Source organism: Idiotropiscis lumnitzeri, chromosome 15 (assembly GCF_059441095.1).
Source record: "Idiotropiscis lumnitzeri isolate Australia: NSW breed Sydney's pygmy pipehorse chromosome 15, RoL_Ilum_1.0, whole genome shotgun sequence".
In the NCBI taxonomy this organism is placed as follows: Eukaryota; Metazoa; Chordata; class Actinopteri; order Syngnathiformes; family Syngnathidae; genus Idiotropiscis; species Idiotropiscis lumnitzeri.
The window spans coordinates 10548521-10571098 of record NC_142405.1 but is presented as its reverse complement, the minus strand read 5'-3'; the positions used below and the strand labels follow the sequence as shown (position 1 = coordinate 10571098).

Genomic DNA, 22578 nt, shown 5'->3' with positions numbered 1-22578 from the left:
TGTAGCCCTTCCTGTTAATCAGTAGCCAAGAAGTTGCTTTCCATTTTGAAAATGTTGACAACCTGTTTTACAGGCTATAAAAGACGCGGGACAACAAAGAGAACTGTGCGACACGAAGGAGCAGGCCTGACATCGTTGATCTAGCAGGAGCTGGGTAATTATTTTTTAAACAATTTGCCTTTGTTGTAATCGCTCTCAGTGGCTTTCAATGTGCTATTGCTACTTGTTGGTGGGTCTCAAGTTCGCTAGTTTTACTTTTAGTCTTTGTCTGTAATTCTGTTAGTGTTGACATGCGAAGATGACAAACAAAACAAACCATGACTCTTGGTTGTGTGTAAAATTTTGACCTCCAGGGAAACTACTTGACCACAGCAGCGCCACAGGAACTACCTACACTTGAATGATATGTTAAGTGCATGACTTACAGAAATAGTACATGTTAAAAGTTCTCATTATGTCAGACTAACTGACCATCTGATTACCTTTTGACTTCGGCATGAAAAGCAGAGGCATCAAACATGTTTTAAGAAGATTAAGTGTTGACTTATAATTTCTTCCCTTCAACACGAGAAGTTGGAAAGCAGCTGCATAATGTCATGAATCCTCCTTGGCCAAACTACATTTTTTGATGAATAAACCTGGTATAAAGCGGAGAGAGGGGCAGAGGTAATATTTTATGAAGATATTTTGGAATATCATAAAATGCTGGAGAGTCTAACTGCAATGGCCCCACCTTACCCCGCAGTAGCGCCGTCCCTGGCTTCAGGTTGCCAAATATAAGATTAAGAATTTACCTCATTGAAAATACTTCTTCTGTTTGTGATTACGTTGCATAGACTATTATGAGTTTGAAGCTTGCTCAATGAGGTTCAGATGTATCTTAGATTTTCATCAGTTTTGTGAGTCAAGTCAAACTTTCGGTTTTGTTTTACAAGAATCCAGCAGGTACGCTTTAGCCACGCCCTCTCTCTGAGTGCTCAGTTTGTGCAGTTTCGTCACTTTGGATTCACATATTTGTCACTGTTGAAATGCACACAACACTCGCAACATTTGCATTTGCACCATCTAACGAGTTCCTACTGTGAGAGCCTCGAGCAAGTCTCCCTTTCCTAAGAGAATAATGTAATCAGTTTTTCACCCGTTTGTTGCTAATTAGTAATCCAAACGTTAGAAACACTTTTATGATCTTAATCATTGTGATCTTAACGTACTGAACCTTTCTTGTGTCCATGTAAACAACGTTCAGCTGACGTAATTGTGGCACAAATTTAACGCCATAGTCAAACTGTCCTCACGTACTGGGTAACTTGTAGGCGTTCCCACTAGGCTGTGCTGTGGTGGGCGATGCCAACAACGTCAGTGACGAAAACTACCTGGGAGCCCTACTAACACATGTCGGCTTACCAAGACCATGGTTAAGTATTTTAAAAACGATTCCAAACTATTCGCCTTCGTTTTTATAGCTCGCAGACGTGCTATTGCTATTTGCTCGGTCCCAAATTCGCTAGTTTTGCTTTCAGTTTTGGTCTCTAACAGCAGCTAAAGTTAACATGTAAAGTAGATTTGTGCAGTGGGATTGGTGGCATGGGGTTATTTTATTTATGAGGTTGCCGACATTAATTTTTTCTGAGGGAGGTTGTGGACTGTGTAATGACGTTGTAATAATAGTCACTGTGCACGTTTCTCCAGCTTTTCGTTTAATGCCTGCGTGTTCGGCCGCTAAGTGTTTTTCAAAAAAGTATTTCCTGTAACGATAGGTTGGTTATAGTGATAGACGATCGTCGCCGATTTATCCGCAACGTTTGAAATGAAATTTCTGCCTTTTCTAAAGGAGTATCAGAAATGACTTCAAATATAGCAATTAAAAAGGAATTTATCAAAATGATTTGTTATCAGATTTGATAAAACTGAATATGACATACAAGCGTTCTGATAAATGATGAATGGATAAATAAATAAGTAAGCAAGCGACTAAGTAAATATCAGCCCTGGCTCTCTGGCCCCATCTAGTGTCTCTAATTTTATTTCCAAAAAAACACCGCTTCCTAGGAAAAACAACTTGTCAGTTACGTAGTCCGTAGTGAGGTGTCAATACCTTTTTGTGCTCTCATTCATTGAACGCCGTCCCTCATGTGGCCGAATGTCCAAAATAACTTTTACTACAGACTTTGATTTTGTACTTAGTAATGAGCCAGTGTAATAACGTGATGTCAAAATTTTTTTCATTTCTCTTTTTCTTCTATTCAATAAGTACAGTGGAATAAGTAAAGAATAGTAGTACATAATAAAAGAACATACAGAAAGTGAATATGAGGGACATTTCCCTTGCCAATTCTACACAGGACACAAAATTCAGATATCTGACAGATGGTCTTGAAACATCTGCCCAGCTGATTCTCAGTCAAGGAGAGGACCAAAAATATGAGTCATGTTTGCTGGAGTCAATTGCCATTCGTTACCTGTATCTGCCACATTAGCATGCATTTTTGATCGTTTAGAATTAGTGCAATAAATACGGTGGACCGCTGTAAATTTGATCAGACTGATCTTAGAACAAGATGAAGTCATTTACTCACTTTCGGACAGAATTCCAGTCATTGTTTCCCAAACCTCTGTCAAGTTGTGCTTCCCAATCCTTTCTAATTTTAATGAGAGTTGTCTCTTTAAGTTGGAAAATCAACGTATGCAATTTGGACGCCCTTCTGATTTGTAGAAATGTCCAAAATTGAGTGAACAACTGAGCAAGGAGTAATATTGGGAAAGGAGGTATTTTTTGATTTGACACAATTCCAGGTCCAGTAAAGCTAGCAAAGACGTTCCTATACTGTTTCTATGAAGATCCCTTAGTCTACTCTGCCATATAAAGAAAACCGGACCTATTCAGGAGAGGGGAAAGAGATGGGTTTTTTTAGGAATAGTGCAAATTGGACCATCCTTGAAGCCAACAATTACCTCTAAATTGAGAGCAAATTCGAAGAGTAGGGATAAAAATTGGATTACATGTGGCCAGAAAGGCAGTTTCGAGGCATTTTCAGAAAAAAAACGTGATAATTATATACATATTTGCTGAGTTATATGTTAACCCTACTGGTTTGATTGAACTTTGTGGTGTTTAATGTTCAATGTTTATTTATTGTGTGAATTTTACAGTGAACCTCAACTAGGAGTGACAAACAGCTTGGAGCAAGCACGCTTAGCCTCCTATTTGGAGAAATGTGTAAGTAAGAAAATCTTCTTTTCATTTTCCCCAGAGTGAGGTCATACAACAGATATTTGTTTTATTGTGTCCGTGCATTGTACCGCTGCTCTAAATGATGTGACTGAAAAATAAAAAAAGTTCCCACGTGCTAACATGAATAGTGAGCAGTTTGAATCACCATTTTAATGATTTTTGACACATTGTGTGCAGCTTTCCCATCACCAAGCACAGAGGAGCACGGACCAGTTGATATGGAGGAGGTCTTGGCGGTTACAGAGCCTGAAGACCTCAGACTGGTTCTCATCGGAAATACAGGAGCTGGCAAGAGCGGATCTGGAAACACCATCTTGTGCCGAGAACAGTTCCTGTCCAAGTTAAGTGCCAGCTCAGTGACCCAGATATGCCAGTATGGAAGCGCTGAGCTTCCGGACGATCATGATCAGAAGAGACTGAGAAGAGTTACGGTGGTTGACTTGCCTGGTTTCGGGGACACTCACCTCAGTAAGGAGCAGATTCATGTAGAAATTGCTAAATGTCTGTCCTTCTCCGCACCTGGACCCCATGCTTTTCTCTTGGTGGTGCCGATTGGTCGTTATACACAAAACAAGGACCAGGCTGTCATCAATCTGGCCAAGATATTTGGAGATGATGCTGTCAAATACCACACAGTGGTTCTTTTTACCAGGGGGGATGATCTCAAAGGCATGTCATTTGACGAATACTTGAAAGATTCTCCTGCTGAGCTTAAGGGTCTCATTGACAAGTGTGGAGGCAGGTACCATGTGTTCAACAATAACAACTCCAGTAATGTGGGACAAGTTAAAGAACTCGTAATGAAGGTGGACAGAATGGTGAAGCAGAGTAAAACAAGGTTTTACACCAATGCTATGTTTGAAGAGGCCGAGGCAGCCATCAGGGAAGAGCAAAGAAGAATTATGTTGGCGAAGGAGCAGGAAGAAGAATTGGAATCTGACAAAAAAGAAAGTGAGCAAGTTTCACCATTGCCCAGGAAGAGGAAGAAGCAGAGAGAAAATGAGAAAATCAAGCGCAGGGGAAGCAGCAGCACCCCAGAGAAAACGAGGAAAGAGGCTATTTTATCCCCAAAGGTGCTGAAAAGGTTGAAGCGCATCGTGGCTGCTGGCGCCATTGGCCTGGCAGTCGGGGTCGCCTTTGGCATCGCTGTCCCCTTGACAGCTGCCCTCTCTGCATCTCTTGTGGGGAACGCTGTCAGCGTGGCTGCAATTCAGATTGCCGGAGCGACTGCCGCTGGGGCCATGGGTGTCGGGAATGCTGTGGGCGCCGTAGTCGCTGCAGCCTCAGGAACAACCGCTCTGGCTATAGGGGCAACTGTTGGGGGAGCTATTGGCGGTGTGATGGGAGGCGTTGCTGGTGCAGAGGCAGAGAGTGTGGAGGAGGGAGTTTGTGAGACTCTTGAGCAGGTGGGTCTTGTTGGAGTTGTTGCTCTTGGGGCTTCCGTAGTTGTGGGGGCTGCTTTAGGGGCAGGGGCAGCTATGAGTGCTGCTCTTGGGGCACAAGGTGCGACCGGTGTTTCTGCTGGAGCTATAGGTGCAGAAACAGGCATTACTCCTAGTGCTACAGCGGGGGCAGCCGTAGTTCAGGATGCCGTGCAAGCTACTCCGGTTGTAGCAACAAGCCATTCCTTCCTAGATACAGTAACTCAGGTTGGAAAGGCGGTAACAGCCGTAGCTTTACCTGGTAGTTTTGTAGTGAAAGTGGTCAAATGTAAAACCAAAGACTCAGAAAAGACTTCTTATAAGTACTCATGGAAAAAATGAACGCAGTGAGGCTCTGACTCTAAAATATTGTCAGAAAATACACGAGATTGACCACATATACAGCATATGCACAGTACTGTACTCTGTTTACCCTTGATTTAACAAATGGGTGTTTACTTTTTACCATTGTGCCTGATTAGTTTTGATTTTGTTCCGCCTAATGAATAAAATAATCATTTAGAAACTGCATTTCATATATTTCTACAATATTTTTTTTGAAATGCTAAAATTGCCTTGATTTTATGAAACATAAAATGGACACTTGATCCCTCTGAACATTGTCAATTATGTAATAGGTATGCATGTAATAAATTACATTACTAAATTTCACCCCCCCCAAAACTGTTATTTGTACGACTCAGCTGTCTACATCACAGCCTGGATGCAAGCATTGTAATATTGCTTGGTTTGTCAGTTCTGTTGTCTAAAACGGCGACCGATTGCCACCACAATTCAAATGCACATTAATACACTTGTCCACTTCAACCTGTGAAAGTATAAACGCGTTTTGCACAATATTTTAAATACATTTACAACAAATGTGCGCTCTTATGATCACCTTCAAAACTACTGTGCCGATCGCTTCTTCACTTAAATAGGCTGAAGTGGACGAGAGCAAGAATGTGCACACAAACCCCGACTGGTTATATTTTAGACATTTTGCTACGCTAAAGTTGCTAAATCTCTGGAGGCGGATGGTGGTGTTTAAAATAACAGCACCGCTAAAGCTTTATGAATATTTCTGTGAACAAATGATTGAATAAACGGTTGTGAGTCCAATCATATATATAGTTCTGATCCAGGCTTCAAAATATGGTTTGGATTTAGTTTGGTTAAATTAAATGGTATTTTACATTAGGGGTTGAACCGACTCATTGACGAGGTTACTTTACTAGTCCACTGTTTTATTCATGTTCATGTTTAGTATGAGATTGAAAACAAATGAACAAAACTGAAAGCAAACAAATTGTTTCATTTTTAAAGTAACTGATGAGATTGCAGTGTTTTTTGGTTGTTTTTTGGTGGATATGTATTTGCTATAAACGGTTTATGTACAAATTGCCTCCTTTTTGTGTTGAATCATGTAATGCCAAATGACAAATAAATACACTTTTCAAGACATTTGGTCTCCAGTTGTCTATCTATACCAGACTCTAAACTGTGAAAGTATTTTTCTTTAATCTGCGTCATACATGCATACATACATGAAATGAGCATTATTCTTTCTTGTTATAACCTTGCATACATACATGAAATGAGGATTATTGTTTCTTGTTATAACCTTGTGCGTGTGTATGTGTGTGCGTGCGCGTCTGTGCGCGCGCGCGCGCGCGTGTTTTGGAGTGTTCCAAAAATCACGTTTCGACTTTTCATTGATTGGGTCTCCCCTTTGCTTATAGAAAAAGATAATGTCAGTGAAAGAATTCAAGTTATTCAACCACCCCCCACCACTTTACGTGATTTTGCTTATTTCACCTAATAAAAAACAATTGAGATTTTTTTTTTTAATTTCAACAGAATTATGTCTTGGTGTCTTTTTTGCTGTTTGTTTTTTGTTTTGTTAATTACAGATTTTTTAAAATTACTTTTATCTTGGGGGAAAGAAATCTCCCTTTTGTCAGTACATGTACTGCTGTAAACACAAACCATAACAAGCTAATATTTGATTGCATTTACAATTTAACACAATTAGCTGCAGTGGAGCTCAAGGTAAATCCCAATGACTGGTCACTGGTAAACGTATTATTTGGTCTAAAAATAATGTTGGCAACTTGGCATTGCAATAGAAGTTTAAGTTGTTGTTGATTTTTCAGTGCGATAGCGTATTTAGCCATGATGCGATCGATAAAAGGAAATTATTTTAACTGCCATGCGTCCCGCATCTATTTTAAATTTATATTTATGAACCAGTACTATTATTAATGTGTTACATTTAGCGGGTGCGATTCCCCACTTGTTCCGGAAGGGCGCGTTAGGGGCGGAGTTCATTTAAATCAGAGCGCTTCTGACACATGACGTACTATCAGGCCACGAAGAATGAAGTTTTCTCATTGGTCAATCCTGGCTGGTCTGCTGACAACAACACATCGGTTTGGACCAATCCGAGCGCGTTTTAGACCACAGCGTATGTTTGTGAATGACGTAACTACGGTAGAACAATATGGCGTCGTCTGCAGGCAGCATAATTGCAAATGAGTATAGCCGGATAGACCGCTGCCTCTCGTGAGGCGTTGGTGGCGTCCGACTTTCACTTTTTAATACAACAATACACATTAAAGGCCTGCCTACTTTCTGGCTTCTGTTTGTGTTCAACTCGAGCCTCCTGTTTAAGCTGAGAGGCGAGCCGAGTCGGTGACGGCGGTCAAGGATGGACTGTGGAGAGTACATGTCTCCAATGGAGAATGTGGACCCGACTTTAGCGGAGTTGGGAGATGAATTAACACTGGGGGACATCGATGGTGAGTCGGAGTGACACTGACAACCGTGTTACGTGCTTATAAATGTAGCTTTAGTTGGCCGGTTTCCGGACAGTCTGGCAAGCATGGCATATGCGAGTCTGGTTCAGTGGAAGAGGCTGAGCACGTCGAATTTATTGGAGTCGTTAGTAATCAATGAGAACATCTGACTAATCTTTCCCGTCGTTTAAAGCAAGGTTACGCATAAATTCTCATTAAGTTGTCGGCATGTTTTCATTCAGATTACTTGAGAGGATGTTTCTACATATGATTCCCTCCGTGCTACTATATGTGCGATGATGCTGGCTCATCAAAATAATAATAATAACAATAACAAAAAAGCCCCACGCAACACTTGACTATGGTATAAAACACCCGAACGCCAAAATGGATTACAGGTCACCCTCATTCATCACAACAATTCCAGACCCACCTTCAAAAGGTAAAAAGAAAATGCACCTTAGAGTGCGATCCTTTAATTAAAAAGTTTTACCCCTCCCAGCTGCACGCTTTTGACACATTTAAATGTCAAAACATGGGAGACTGTCTTATAAGATCACTTTGAGGAAAAGAAGACTTGCTTGTACAGTTCTGCAATTAAGATTTGTTACTTTCAGTTAAAGTTAACTGTAACATGAATACAATGACAACAAACATTCCATATTTAAACATTAAAATGCAAAACGGCATAGTTGAATAAACTGAAATTAGTGTTTGTAATTCTAAAACTAAGGACAACAGCTACTGCACTGCAGGGGTGCAACTCTAAATTATATATTGCATGTGTTCTCTAAAAACCCATTGAAAATAATTGCTTAAAAATCTGCAATATAACGAACGATGAAGTGTGCGATAGTGGGAAACACTTTGTCCAAAATGAAACCATTACAATGCACTTCAACAGATTGTTTTAGTCGTCTATGGTGCAATATCTATTCTGTGTAAGTTCCTGTTCCAGTTGGCCAAGCCTGAGACCACAACCATCTACTTCTGCCAAATGATCTCATAGCGTAATTTACGTTGTACAAAACCGATTTGTAGTGGGCAATAATTATAAACGTACTTGCGAGTTGATGCACGGACAGCCGCACCTTGCTGCAAGTGTTTGTTACCAATGAAGTCTTGGGATATAATTTTCTGAATTAGGAAGACCAGTTCTCAGAGGAAACAACCACTCAAAACACAATTCAACATACCCTGAAAGATGGAGCATTTAATGTACAAAATCCTCATTTATTTATTATTTTTTTCCCCCCTGAAAGACAAATTTGCACTTGTTTCATTTAATCGCATACTTGCACTTCTGCACTTGTCACTGTATGTATAGAACATTCCCTCTCCCTAATTACTCTCTTTGGGACTGTAGTTACATAGGCTTTTTTTTTCTTTTCACCCAGATGACCACAAAACTCATCCTCATTGTCTGGGGCATCTGGGGGCTCCTTGATCCATTGTTCTGTCTGTACAGCCTGTGTGCCCCTCTGTGTTTTTGAGAGGGCAAACCCCCCTTTGCCAGTCTCATGAAATGCAGTTCAGATTCTTGTTGACATAAATTGGGACAAGTTGATATAGTTTAGCCAGCACTTCAAACCATGAGGTCATGTCTGAACCTAAAAAGTTGCCGCGTTTTAGCTTCCCAAAATGCTATGCATCTGTTGTTGTCGCTGGTGGTTTATTTTGGCAAGTGGTGCTTTACGTCATATTCAAAAGCTGCATGATTATGTCATTTCGTCAGTTTCATGATGATCAACGCTTTAATAAGTTTTCAGATTGAGGCTTCAAATCACCTCTCAAGCAAAAAAAATAGCCTTTCATCATCAAGATTTATGGATACTTTTAAACCAGTCACACGTTAATACAGTCACCTCATTTTGAACATTCACTGACAGTTCATTAACGACGGTATTCGCCTTCATATGAATAAATGTAGTCATAGGGCGTGTGCCGAGTGGTGTCACCTGATGAATGTGGCAGGCTGCTTATAACGACGTTTTGTGTATAATATTATGTGTTAAAATTTAAGTCAAAACATCTAAGATGAAAAACATTTTTGGGGAAAATTTTGAAGAAAAGTTGAATAAAATAAGAATAGTCCAATTCTGGGTCTGAATGTCATTCTTCAACAATGACAGACTGATAGTGTGCGATCTGGAGTCGCTGTGCTAAAAATAAATAATAAAAAAAATAAACAAAATATACAACTGAGCAAGTAACAGTTCTTGCGGTATAATAAAAATGTGTGAGGAGCCGAATGAGTGCAAAACACATACACACACTTGTACAGCTTTCCAGTTGAACCAGATCAATTTAATATTTTAAACACTACATTTATATCTACTGGTATGAACGTATTGCGTCATTCGAGTACACTATTTCTTGATAAAAAATATATTGATGAATGATTTAAAATTATTAATATAAAAATTATATATATTAAACGCCACCCAGGAAAAGAGGTGTAAAATTCCCAGCTTCAAGAGGCAATTAAGTTTCCACTACATCAGCACCACACAATTAACAACATTGAAATTCCAGTTTTACAATTCTTCTTGTCTGTCTGGGCCATCAGCACATAATTTTTCAAGGCCAACAGCAGAAGCGACGTCTCTGTGTGCATGTGCCACTTCAAGGCCAGTCTGCAACATTCACTGCTGTTTCTTGTCTTATCTTTCTGCCATAAAAACAGCTTCGACACTCTTCAGCCGTATCGACCGAGACACTCTCTCCTTGCCTCATCATTAACTAATGCTTTTTACTTTTACTCAAGGACATGCGACGTCATCACCGGTGTTACTGTCATAGTGGGAATAGTATTGGCTGAGTTTGACACACATGGATGAATTGTTAGTCACGCTTTGTTTAAAAAAAAATTTAAAAGTGTGAAAAGTGAAAATCAGTGATCAATTGTTAAAAAAAAAAAAAAAAAGTATAATTGCCTAAGATGGTACCTCATATATCTTCTCTCCAGGAATAATTTACAAGTTATGGAAGTTTTTCGTCAACAGAAGGGTAACAACAATTTTGTCAACATAATTTCACTCCTTTCTAGCACACTGCAATACCTTGTTTTTCTTTCTTTGATGGAAGAATCATTTTTGAAGATGTGTATAATACTCGAGTGGTGGCAATGGCGCTTCACTGCCTAAGGAATCATTCTTGACAGCTTTAGTTTTTTTTTAAATATATATACATTTTGATCTGAGCACCAGCGGCTGTTCTTCTTGATGTATTCTGAAGTTGTTTTTATTTTCCTCAGAGATGCTCCAGCTTGTCAACCCGGCGGGGGACTTCCTCGACTTGTTTACGGAGCAGATGACCACTGCGGGCCCTCTAAGCACCACCCCTCGAACGGCCAATCAAAACTCTGGACCTGCCCAAGCATCAACCCCGGTTGCCTACCACAGCTCCAGTGTTGGCCCCTCGGCCCCTCAGACATTGTCACCCCGGTCTGGATCCCTCCCCCCAGTTCTCTCTCCTGCTCAGAGCCCTTGCACAACCCCAGCATCTGCAGTACTGCAGCAGGTGACCCGCAGCCCCCCGCCCCTTCAGCCGCGACCTCCGGTGGTCCAACCCATCCAGCCCCATCTAATGACCCAGCCCACCATTCAGGTTTGATGAAGTTCTTCCACCACAACCCATGTGAATAATTACTATTTACTATTAATCATCATTAAAACACATTCACATTTATTATTTAAGTTACTGGTCTTTGGTTAATTAAAACAAATCATTTGACTGTCATACAAACTGTCCATACAAGTCTGGCCAAGTAAAATAAACTGCACTCTGTCTGTAGCATCAAAAAGAAAGTGATGCTATAAAACAAAAAATAATCTTCGTCTGTTTTATCAGTGTTCCTAGAACATGGTTTTGATTCAACTTTTTTTTCTTTTAAGCAGATGCAGACCCAACGATTCCCAGTTCACACGTTGGTACCAACACCCATCCAGACGCCGGCGGCCCAAACTGTGATGATTGCCTCCAGTGGTGGGCAGTCCCGTTTTATCCAAAACCCAGTAATCTGCCACCAGAGTCCTACTCCTGGTTTCCCAGGTGATGCCGACTTGCTAACATGAATATTCACTTTTAACGCAATCATGTTCCTGTTTGTTTAGTTTAAATCTGGCCCTTCACTGAGTGCTGCTCCTTATTTGTCATTTGTCATGTTCTTCCAGTGCTTCCAACGCAGGTGCAGAACATCATGACATCATCCCAACTCCAACCAGTTACAATTCACCAGCGCATTCTGACAACTGGTCAGACCATTCTTTCTACAGCGCCCACTACAGTCCATGCTGTGCCGCAGCAGGTGCAACAGGTACGGAAATCCTTGCTATCCAAAAATCGTTATTACGACTTGTCTCGTGTCCTTATTAATGATTGAGACAAGTCAACGCTTCAAGCACTTTTTTGATAATGTGCTTTTGACCAGGTTTTGGTGCAGCAGCCTCAGATTTTGAAGACCGATTCCTTGGTTCTGTCCACCATGCAAAACCCAGCAGGGATCACCACCTTGACCACACCCATCCAGAACGCAACACTGCAAGTCCCGGTACACAGCCAGAAATCCATTCCAATTATTGAACATCACTTTTGTTAAATCTTTAGTTTCTGAAAAAAATTTTTTTTTGCGACAAAACCAGAATTTGCACTGTTCATTTGTCACAACATTCCGTATTAACTATCACTAACTACTCACTAACCTATGCTACCACTTTAGTAAAGTTCGAATTACGGTAAACGTTGGTACAAAAAGCATTTCTACGGGCAACTATAAAACAGTAGATGCTGAAGTGTGGCTTCTTGTGAGGTGCAACATATCTCTGGCATCAGGCCAAAACCTCATAAGTCGCACTAATTTTTTTCAAAAATCTATAGCATTAGTCAGTCCACTTGTGGGTGTTTTTTTGTGTCTTTTATGATTTATTGACCACTCTCAAGTGTTGAAAGTAGCATGCACTCTTTCACGAAGCAATGCTATTGGTTGAACAAACTTAGCATTTTTGTGGCCTCCTGAAAATTTGGAGTTGGAAGGTTTTGATCCGACGCCAGCGATCGTCAAACGCCGCTGTGCAAACGAGTTCATCGGTTGTGTGGTATACGGAGAACCGTCTGTAATGAATCCAAGAATTGTCAATGTTTGCAATGCCTCGAGTTATCACTTATGGCTGCAGACACTGATGGGCAGCAACCTCCTGACTACTGTTCTGGGAGGCGGAGAGAAGCTGACAATCAAACAACTACAGCCAGGCTCCTCCCACTGCGCCAACAGCGTAGAGCAAAACTCTATGAATGGAGGGGGGCTGTGCCAAGGAGGGGTAGTGAAGGAGGGTGAGAGGAGGACCACCCACAACATCATTGAAAAGCGGTACCGCTCGTCCATCAATGACAAGATTGTGGAGCTCAGAGACTTGGTTGTAGGCAATGACGTCAAGGTCAGTATTTTATTTATTTATTTATTTATTTTATGTTTGCTTTTTTTCCATGTTTTTTTACTTTTACATGTATTGCCACCAGATGCATAAATCAGGAGTGTTGAGTAAAGCTATTGACTACATTAAGTACCTGAAGCAGGCCAACCACAAACTTCGACAGGAGAATCTGTCTCTTAAGATGGCAAACCAGAAGAACAGTAAGTGTGACATATTTATTGATTCATATTTGCATGTGGTAAATTCAGTATAATTAACGTTTTTCTTTATTGCAGAGTCGGTGACACTGTCGGAGGATATGGAATCTAAAGAGGAAATTGCAATGATGTCCCCTCCAGCCTCTGACTTGGGCTCACTTTCCCCTCACCAATTCTCTCCCTTTGGTGTGGACTCTGAGCCCAGCAGCCCTTTAATAGATCATGATCATGATCAGGTAACATGTAGAACAAGGTGGTTAGGTCACCATTTTTGGACAATCACAGTATTTATATCATTTTGATTGTTGCCTTTTATTATAAACACTAGTTCACTTAAAACAGTATTGGAATTTAAAAGCGCATCAAACATTTTTGGCTTATGCTACACACAATGTTGCATATTAAAATTATGTCATTCTTTCTTTCAGATGAAGTGTGAGCCCGACTCTCCTTCCTCTGTTGGAGTGATGGATGGTTCTCGACTGCTTCTCTGTGCTCTGACCTTCTTCTGTCTCTCTCTGAACCCGCTGCCCTCCCTGTTGGGTTCTGAGACCCCAGAAAGTCCCTCTCCCGGGCACGGGCCCTCTCGAAGTCTTGTCTGGTTCCCGAGCCCCACACAAGATGTTGGTGAGAATGCAAGCTTCTGCGACAAAGCTGGATTCTGTTTGTAATTAATGTCCATTTGAATGTAGAGAAGTGTTTTTTTGTGAGAGCCCCTTAACAGTATGTTGCGTGGCCTTTCTTTTTCAACCCTAGCCTCTTGGCTGCGCTGTATGTTGCCGTGGGTGATGGCTTGGATGCTGAGTGGTCTGGGAGCAGTTTGGGGTTGTGTGCGGGTGTTGTACCTCTGGGAGCCTGTCACGCCCCTTCACTCCCCCAAGTCTGTTTCCTTCTGGAGACACAGGAAGCAAGCTGATGTTCACCTTAAGAGAGTAAGTACAACCAATTGTCTTTCATTCATAAGGTCAACATGCAATCTCACAAAATTTTCTTGGTGGCTCTACCACCATTGCCCTTTTTTTGTCACACGGGAGCGAGTGGCAGCTTTACAGATCCTAAGAACCAATTTGGTTGACTGCCATGCTCAAGGAGAATAAAGACTGTACCTACTTTGCAAAATGAAGGTGGCTCAGATATGTTCTCTGAGCTACTTTTTTGTAGCTGGCGCAGATTGTTTCGAAATATAGCAGCGCTTAGTTGGCTACACTCATCCAGTTATTGCCATTGATATAGTTGCACATTCTTTCGCAGGAGCATAAAACCTGTGATTGTACTCCATCAGTCTGTTATCGTCTCTTTTATGAAATAGAGGCCTATCAAATATATAATTCAATATTTTATATTTATATATATATATATATATATATATATATTAGTTTTCTGTGTTTGTTATGTGTACTTAAATATCTGTTCCAACCTATTTTGCCTTTGCATTTGTCTCTTAATAACTTTCCTCTATTTTCCTTCTCTCACAGGGAGATTATGCTGCAGCATTAACCAGTTTAGAGACCTCCTTGTACATCTTGAACCGAGCTTTGCCTTCCACCAAACTGGACCTGGTCTGCTCATTGTCCTGGAATCTGATTCGCTATATTTTGCAACGTCCAACCCCTCTCGGGTGGCTTGTTCACCAAATCAGAGGCAAACATGAGGGGGATGAGGCGAGGACAAGCGCGAAAGATGCTGCTATGGTATACCATCGTCTGAGCCAGCTGCAACTTACAGGTATGTGTAGAAATGTTCAGTCAAATAAATGACGATCTCAAAGAAAATGAACCATCGATGACGGGAAAATGGTTTAGCAGACTGCAGAAAATAGGCCAAGAGGTGAAAACAGCTGCTCCAAAAGTGACTAGAAATGTGGAGATGCAGGCTTGTTGACTCAATGTGAACTTTGCCATCTTCATTAATTTCACTTATGAATTCTCTGTCCTGTGTCTGAGCAGACTATTGTTTTGTTTTTTTTGTTTGTTTTTTTAAACTACTTATTTTGTAGTTAAGTCATCCCCAGCTTAGCAGCTGTCTTAGATTTTACTTTCTGTTTCAGTTTTTTGCATTCTATTACAATTTGTACTCCCGTCCGTCTCTGTTGGTCTAACCTGAATTACGAAATGTATCCTCAATTTCACTGAAAATTAAACTACAGTGGTGCCTGTATGTGATATTTTCACTGATGTTTTTCTATAAAAACACAGTAATTGTAAAATTAATTAGAATTCTAGAGTTTTTGTATTATTATTATATTTTTCTTTGCCTTCAATTTGATGGGTATTGTTCTTCCCGTAATGTGTGTGCTTTGGCCACTTTGGCCATTTCTCAATATTTTGCTTGCAAGTTAAAGCAGAAGATCTCATACGAACGACGACGACTCGCCTATAAAACTCGGAAGTTTGGTAGCTCTTGTTTCAAGGCACCACTTTTTAGAGGCGACTGCTGCTGCTGGTTTGGTCAACTTGAGTTCTTGTGCCATGCCAGGTTTTGTGATTTGATTCTGCTCATAGGAAATCTGCCACAGCGAAACAGCTTGTGGGCCCTCTCTGTGTCTCTGAGCGCTGTCAACCTCAGCGAGAGTGCCCAAGGAAAGATGGCCCCCGCTCAACTCACTGAGATCTATGTCACTGCAGCCACAGCTATGCGCACTGTACTGAGTCTCCATTTCGCCTGTCTGCCAGTATGTTTCTTAAGCCTGTCATCTACTTTTGAATTTGTCTCCATTTCAAGTGACACAAGTCCTTTTTTTCCCAGGGTTACTTATTGAGTTGTGCAGAGAGCATTGCAAATCAATGTGAAGCAAAGCTCATTCCTGACTGCCTGCGCTGGCTCTTCACCCCATTGGGCAAACAGTTCTTTTTAAGCTGTGATTGGTCATTGAAGTCAGAGAACAGCGATGGGGTGTTCACATCGGAGAGAGACCCAGGTACAAAATAACACACTTCAACCCGGGTCCTCCAAACTGATGAAGGTGGAACCTTGCCATCTTGTAATTTTGAAAGCGTCATCTGAGATTTGATGACGAAACTGTTTGTCAAAGACGAAAGATGTCGCCATACTCAATGCTCTCTTTGTGTCTCTGTAAATGTTTCCCTTCTAGCGGACCCAGTTGCCCAGTTGCACCGCTGTTTCTGCAGAAAGTTGCTCGAGAGAGCTGTTCACACCCTCATACAGCCTCAAAGTGACTCTGAAGCAGGCAAACACAAAACCAGCTCAGGGTATGACAGGAGCCTTGGCAGTGTTGGCTTTCTGGAGAGTGAATCAATGACATTATTCTTACGCTATGTACTTGTTGCTTCCTTCTTCCAGAGAGTTTTCCAGTGCCCTGGAGTTCCTTCAACAGTTGAATAAATCTACAGAGGACTCTCCGTCTGCTCCTCCCTTCTCAACTCCTCCCAGTCACACCATCACACCAGGTACAGTATGCACGACATAGCACAAAGCCACTTCCTTGTCGGAAATATTTAGAACTGAACTTCCTTCATGGAGTTCTTGAAGTTTAAGTACCAAAGCAATAGTCAATATGAATTGATTTTCTTCTCTCAGCAGTACACTCATAGAGCTAATGAAATGTATGGTACTCAAGGTATAATTGGACATTTTTGTTCTGCAATAAGAAACTTCCAATCGATGCAATATATGCTGAACCCTACTGCACACATCTTACGCCATAATGTATATTACAAATAATGGCAAAAGTCTACAAGACATTTTCAAATGTTATAATTTATCTACAAAACAGACCCTTCCTTTAAAATCAACTTTGACAGCATTTTCCTCCTTTTTCTTTTTTTTGTGGTCTGGCAGTGAGAGACCCAGTGAGTCGCTGGTGGGCTTTAGTCCTGAAGGCTGCAGTCTATTGGCTTCAGGGTGATGATGTCACTGTGAGGTCTCTGTTGGTGGAAGCAGAGCGAATGCCAAGAACCCGGCACACTCTTGAGTAAGTGCCAAGTGTTGTGACGTCTTCAAGTGTTTCCAGGATGTTCAACAGTCCATTAACATAATTTTTGGCTAAATTTAGGGAAGAATCTGTATTATACACAGAGTTCTCTTGCTTTATTCCAGTTTAGTCACTGCAGCACCACATGTGAATTGCAGAAATCCCTGCTATGTCATGGAAATCTTCCACGTAAAGTGATTTCTTGATGAGTATTTACAGTATACAGTGGTAACTCGACTTACCGTACAGGTTTTTACAGATAGAAGCCGACTTCATTTATTTTTTCATTTATTTATTTATTCTTACTTGTGAGCAAAAGTATGACATGGTTATGACATGCAGCAGTTTGGCAGCAAAAAAAAAGAAGGTCCAAGCGTTTGCTTCAAACTGGTTTATTGCCACTCCCAGTTGAAGGAACTGTCAAACTAAATATGTAACAAAGTCAATTAGACGGGGGTTATTTTATTTTATTAATAGGTCTGCCAGCCTAATCCTCAAACATGTCATGTCATATATGGGCTAACAAATTAGATATTTTTTGCATTGATTTTTGCAAGTTATAAATCTTTTAACAACCCACAGACAGTATTTTATAGCTGTTTATAAGTATATAAGTATATAAATATACTTGTCACTGGCATGAATTCATTATCCTTTACCATAGGATTAAAAAATATATACTGCAGTTTGTAACTGTCTTCAGTGTTACAACTTCAACGTAAATTTAATGTGGCTTTCTGTATTATACCGCCCCCAGGTGGCCAAGGCATGAACACCAGACACACAATGCCCCTTTGAATTTTGTTAATGGAAAAAAACAGGCTACAAAATTTTTTACATTTTTTTTTTGGGTGGCTGGGGGCTACTGGAATATTGGTAGTATTTCCATCCACCTATCTATATTCTATACCACTTATACCCCTTGGGCTTGCGGGTATGCTTGAGCCTATCCCAGGTGATTTTAGGCGAGAGGCACTGACTACTTGGACTGGTCAGCAGCCAATCTCAGTATTAATTATTAAAAGCATTTTCATTCATTTCACTGAGGAAAGAGGATTTGAGATGCAAGTGTTTTGAGTTGCGAGCATGGTCACGGAACAAATTACACTCTGAAGTCAAGTCATCACTGTTCTTCCTTTCTGTCATGACCTTGTGTTAAAGGAGAGTTAAAGTTCCCGATGTACTTTTCTGGCATTTACTAAAGGCCAGCAAAACAGTAAAACACCGACAAATCACGCAGGCGCTGCTTTCAGCCACAGCTCACGTCTACATTCTCACACACTGAGCAGTGCGTAGTTTGAGCCACCCAGGTAATATCTAACATGCACTGAATTTTCCATACATTTTATGCTTGCATTTTTCTCATGTGTTTTCAAATACGATTCACATGTGATTAAAGGGTCTATGTGGTCTCTCGATAACTCCGATTTCCACTTAAGATAATCGCGTCTGGAAGGTGTCCCCTGCAATATGCGCTGGTTTACTGTACTCATTTTAACTGTCTATCTCTCCTTTTGGCTTCAGCCACCCTCTGCCCAAAGCTGTGCAGTCGCTCTGCAAGTCAATTCAGATGAGCCTGTCACCTCTCAAGGGAGAAGGAACGGCAGCCTGCCTGTCCCGTTGTGACCAAGCTAGCAGCTGCCTGCGCTCCAGCATCTCTGTGCCTCTTGCCCAGCCTGGCGACTGCTTAAACAAGGTAACAAGCAAATAAGTATTTGCCTCAAACCATCTCGCTGGAAATTTTGAGTTGCTTTATGGTTAGAATGCTCTATATTGGGGAAAGCTGGACAATGTGGTACCATGTTTGTGCACAGTCGAATTGGCAGGAGGTGGCTGTAGTGCATTGTAGTTGCATTGCATGATCTTCAAGCCAAGTGCAATGCATGTGCAGTGCATTACAGAGGCCTCCCAGGGCTGCATGCTGCTCCAACACCCAGCACAGTTGATGTCTTGTGTAAAATCATCAGGTGTGTATTTGCACTTTATTGGTGCAACTAATGCATATTAGTTCATCTATTTATCCAGCAAGGTATAAATGACAGGCAGGACAATTAAATGCTAGATAGAATAAGATACAAGTAACCTTTGTATCTACCTGTTGCTATTCCTGCAGCAGAATAAGCGATGAATAAATACATGAAAATAACTTACGTGATCCGAATTTGGTCTTGTGTGTTCTAGAAAATACAATGAATGTTCTATGCTTAGGCTCGGACCAGTGTTACCACAACTATCTTAAAAACGTAACTGAGGTACTTTGGTGATGGTTTGTTTTTTAGATGCAATTACTAAAGTTACTTTATTAGTTACGGTACATTCAGCATTTTTTTGGGCAACCCTTTATTGGAAGTGCATCGCCTTAAAAATAATCTAACTCGCCTCTTAATTGATAGATTCAAAGCCCAACCAGAGCTAAGAAAATAAATTGCCCCATTTTTATAACAAATATTGTAAATCAATTCACCAAGGAAAATAATAACTTGGATAAGTAACTTTAATCTGATTACCAGTCTGGCAAGAGTTCAGCATCAGAATACTTACCGGAAAAAAATTGGTCACATTGTGTTTCACATCACTGCTGGGGACTCAACTGAGTGCATTCTACCATGTTTGTCGTGTGCAGGGAAAGGTTGTCTGACAGTGCCATGCTTCCAAGCAAATGTAAATACCATCTCCTGTCACTTTTAACGAAAGACAGAATATTTGGGGAGCTGGCACCTTTGCTGAGGAAAATAATAACGATGAATGAGAGGGCCCTCACAACTAGCAGCGAGTCCAACTTTGTGTTCAACTCAAAGGAATTTCGCACTGAGTCAATGCATTTATGAGTAAACTGAAATGAGATCATAATTTTTCAGTGTACAGTAGCACCTTTTCACATTTTTTCCTATTTTTGCCCAGTTTATACTATTAAAAAAAAAATCTAAAGTATGGGTAAAAACAGTTGTATCATAGATTGTGATACCGGGAACTTTTTTCTTCATTCAGAATAGTTTTAGGCAGAGTTGGATATTAAATAACATTGACACCAGTTATGTGGTACAATTTTTGCATAGTAGTGGTTCTCCGCTGATCTATTTTACTTTATCATCCAAGGCGATGGAGCTGTTGTTATGTGACCTTCTACTGACCTTGAGGACCAGTTTATGGCAGCGAGGAAGCAGCATTAATGGCGAACCAGGCCCAGCATCTGCATCTCAGTTGGCTGGTTTTCAAAGTGACCTCAGCGCGCTCCGAAAACTCACACAGTGCTCCAGACAGGCCCAGCATAAGGTAAAGTCATGACAAGAAGATTAAAATAACTAATAACAGGAGAATATCATTCCCATCGCCTAATCAAATGAGCTTCTTCTGCTCAACACCTGGCGAGTGTCGTTAAGCCACAGCTGTGTCTCTTTTGCTGTAGGTATTCCTCCATGAGACCACAGTGAGGCTGATGGCCGGAGCCAGTCCCACAAGGACGCACCAGCTGCTGGATCACAACCTGCGACGCAGGACGCACGGCCTCCACACTACAGGTGAAGAATACTCCACCTTGTACACGCAACGGAATTGCAATCAGTTGCCTTCCTTTGTTTTCGCCCAATCACGCTGGAGTCTGCTGTATTACCAAAACCAAACTTCTGCTTCACAAATACTGTACAGTGTAACAAAATGCTGATCTCTAATGCAATTTCCCCGTTGCTCTTGTCAGAGGGCGAGAGGGAGCGGGCTCATGCCATCCTGCTGGCCTGCGGCCACCTGCCCATGCCCCTCTTAACGCCACCCGGGCATCGCGCCCACCTGCTGGCCGAGGCCAAACGCACGCTGGAGCGGGTGGGAGATCGTCGATCCCTGCAAGATTGTCAGCAGATCCTGTTGCGCCTGAGCGGCGGCACAACCGTCGTTGCATCTTGAACACTCACATAAACACACACAAAGGCTACTGTTGATTCAATTCACCAATATACAGCATATAAATGATAAGAGTCAATCATGTTGTACACTCTATAAATACTTAAGCCTGTATCAGCTGAGCTTCAGAACAATCTCGCCACTTGTTGGTTATTCACTGAACAAAATTGGCTCACTGCCTCATATTTAACTTGCATCATAGGGAATATCGGGTGTAATGGGCTTCCAAAGAGAAAGGGACCTGTTTTAAAATAACTCTTCAAATTCATGCAGTCACACCGGTGCATTGTTTAGCTGTTTAATGCCAAGCTGCACAATCATCAACACTGTAACATCAAAATCTGTTGGCCAGCTTCATTTCCAAGGGCTGTAAAATGCAAACACATGAAGACAAACCGGTTTTATTTTTAACTATACGTAGTGTCGCTTCTTATCTACCTCATTCACAGTGCATTCTACTGTGAGGAAAATCAAAATACCCAAGCACCAGGTCGGTTAATCTCAATTGGAAGTAAGAAAGTGCAGATTTCAGTAAATTACACGTGCCGTGACTACGCAGGCAGGCTGCTGATAATATATTGGGTTTGTTACTAACGCCTATGTACACAGACACATACTTATTGTAGTACATGTAAAATGTATTCAATATTAATAGTTTGTGTTTTAGTTGTAAATACCAATAGAATAACTTTTAAAAATAGATTAAACAGTAAGTGTTTGGCTGCCCGTTCAAGGAAAACCCATGTTGAATTACTGAAAATCGTTCAGATCGCTGGAATGGCTCGAGCAGCTCAGCAGTTTTTGGTGTTTTGACCCAAATGTCAACATTTTTAATGAATTTTGAAAGCTAATTAAATTGTATAAAAAATTAAACCTTTTGTTTAATGTAAAATAGGTGTTTGTGCATTGATACAGTCAGATTTTGTTAGACATGTCGTCGACATATTGTTAATCTTTCAAGCAAAACACCCTTGATTTAAAAAAAAAAAAAAAAGTTATATCGCATCATATTCGAAATGGTGTCATAAATTGTTAAAAGCAGTTTGCTTTTTAATTTTTGCCTCTCAAGGTGCTTCTGTCAATTCCTGCTTTTGTGTATCATTTAATTATGTACGTTTCAGATTCATGCTTTGCTGGAGGGGAGGAAAGTCAGCCTTTTTGTGTGTTTGAATGTGGAGAATTTAAAACAAGCATTTTAGATGGTGTGGTAGCTTACTGTTGCCATTTCTTCTGTACACGTTGCAAATTATTCACTTCAGAATAGAGAAGATATCACAATTTATGCTTGTAGAAACTTCCAGAAAATTCTTTTACAGGTCAATCCAGGCAGATGATTCTTTTTCTTGGCTGCACTAAGAACAGAGCAATGCTCAGTTCACTACTGGTAGGCTGGGTTTATTTCTCGTTGTATTGTTCTGGTTGTTACATGTTTTTGGTTTGTTTTTCCATTCTGCGTTTTACTTTCAAAATTTTATTCTTGTTCACTATTTTGATGTTGGTGTTTTATAATAAAACAGAATTAGATGGTGTTTGGGGTTCATGTTTTTTTCTACTCTGCAATATATATATATATATATATATTCTGCATAATAGAAAGGTAAATTAATGACACTTTATTCTGGTTAGCATTGGGAGTTTGATTCCCCATTTCGATTCCCCCTTATTCATCTGCG

The 22578-nt window shown here is 40.7% G+C and overlaps 2 protein-coding genes across 3 annotated transcripts; both read left to right on the top strand.

The window, feature by feature from the left end:
- The first annotated feature begins 43 nt into the window (after positions 1–43).
- LOC148322838 (uncharacterized) lies at positions 44–6010 on the top strand. Of its 2 annotated transcripts, none has more exons than XM_088316920.1 (3): positions 44–154; positions 3151–3217; positions 3410–6010. In XM_088316920.1, exons 2-3 carry the CDS (start codon positions 3214–3216, stop codon positions 4993–4995), a joined length of 1590 nt encoding a protein of 529 aa, XP_088173046.1. In that variant the 5' UTR covers positions 44–154; positions 3151–3213; the 3' UTR covers positions 4996–6010. The 2 variants fall into 2 exon arrangements, with proteins under 2 accessions (XP_088173046.1, XP_088173047.1); XM_088316921.1 differs by lacking the exon at positions 44–154 and adding an exon at positions 1305–1414.
- Positions 6011–7136: 1126 nt separating this feature from the next.
- srebf2 (sterol regulatory element binding transcription factor 2) lies at positions 7137–22434 on the top strand. The gene is made up of 20 exons (XM_088317314.1): positions 7137–7454; positions 10708–11060; positions 11351–11504; positions 11627–11769; positions 11884–12003; positions 12626–12886; positions 12969–13083; positions 13159–13316; positions 13509–13707; positions 13837–14012; positions 14556–14805; positions 15582–15751; positions 15826–15997; positions 16172–16289; positions 16381–16487; positions 16879–17011; positions 18536–18707; positions 20108–20284; positions 20418–20529; positions 20706–22434. Exons 1-20 carry the CDS (start codon positions 7364–7366, stop codon positions 20906–20908), a joined length of 3384 nt encoding a protein of 1127 aa, XP_088173440.1. The 5' UTR covers positions 7137–7363; the 3' UTR covers positions 20909–22434.
- Positions 22435–22578: the final 144 nt, after the last annotated feature.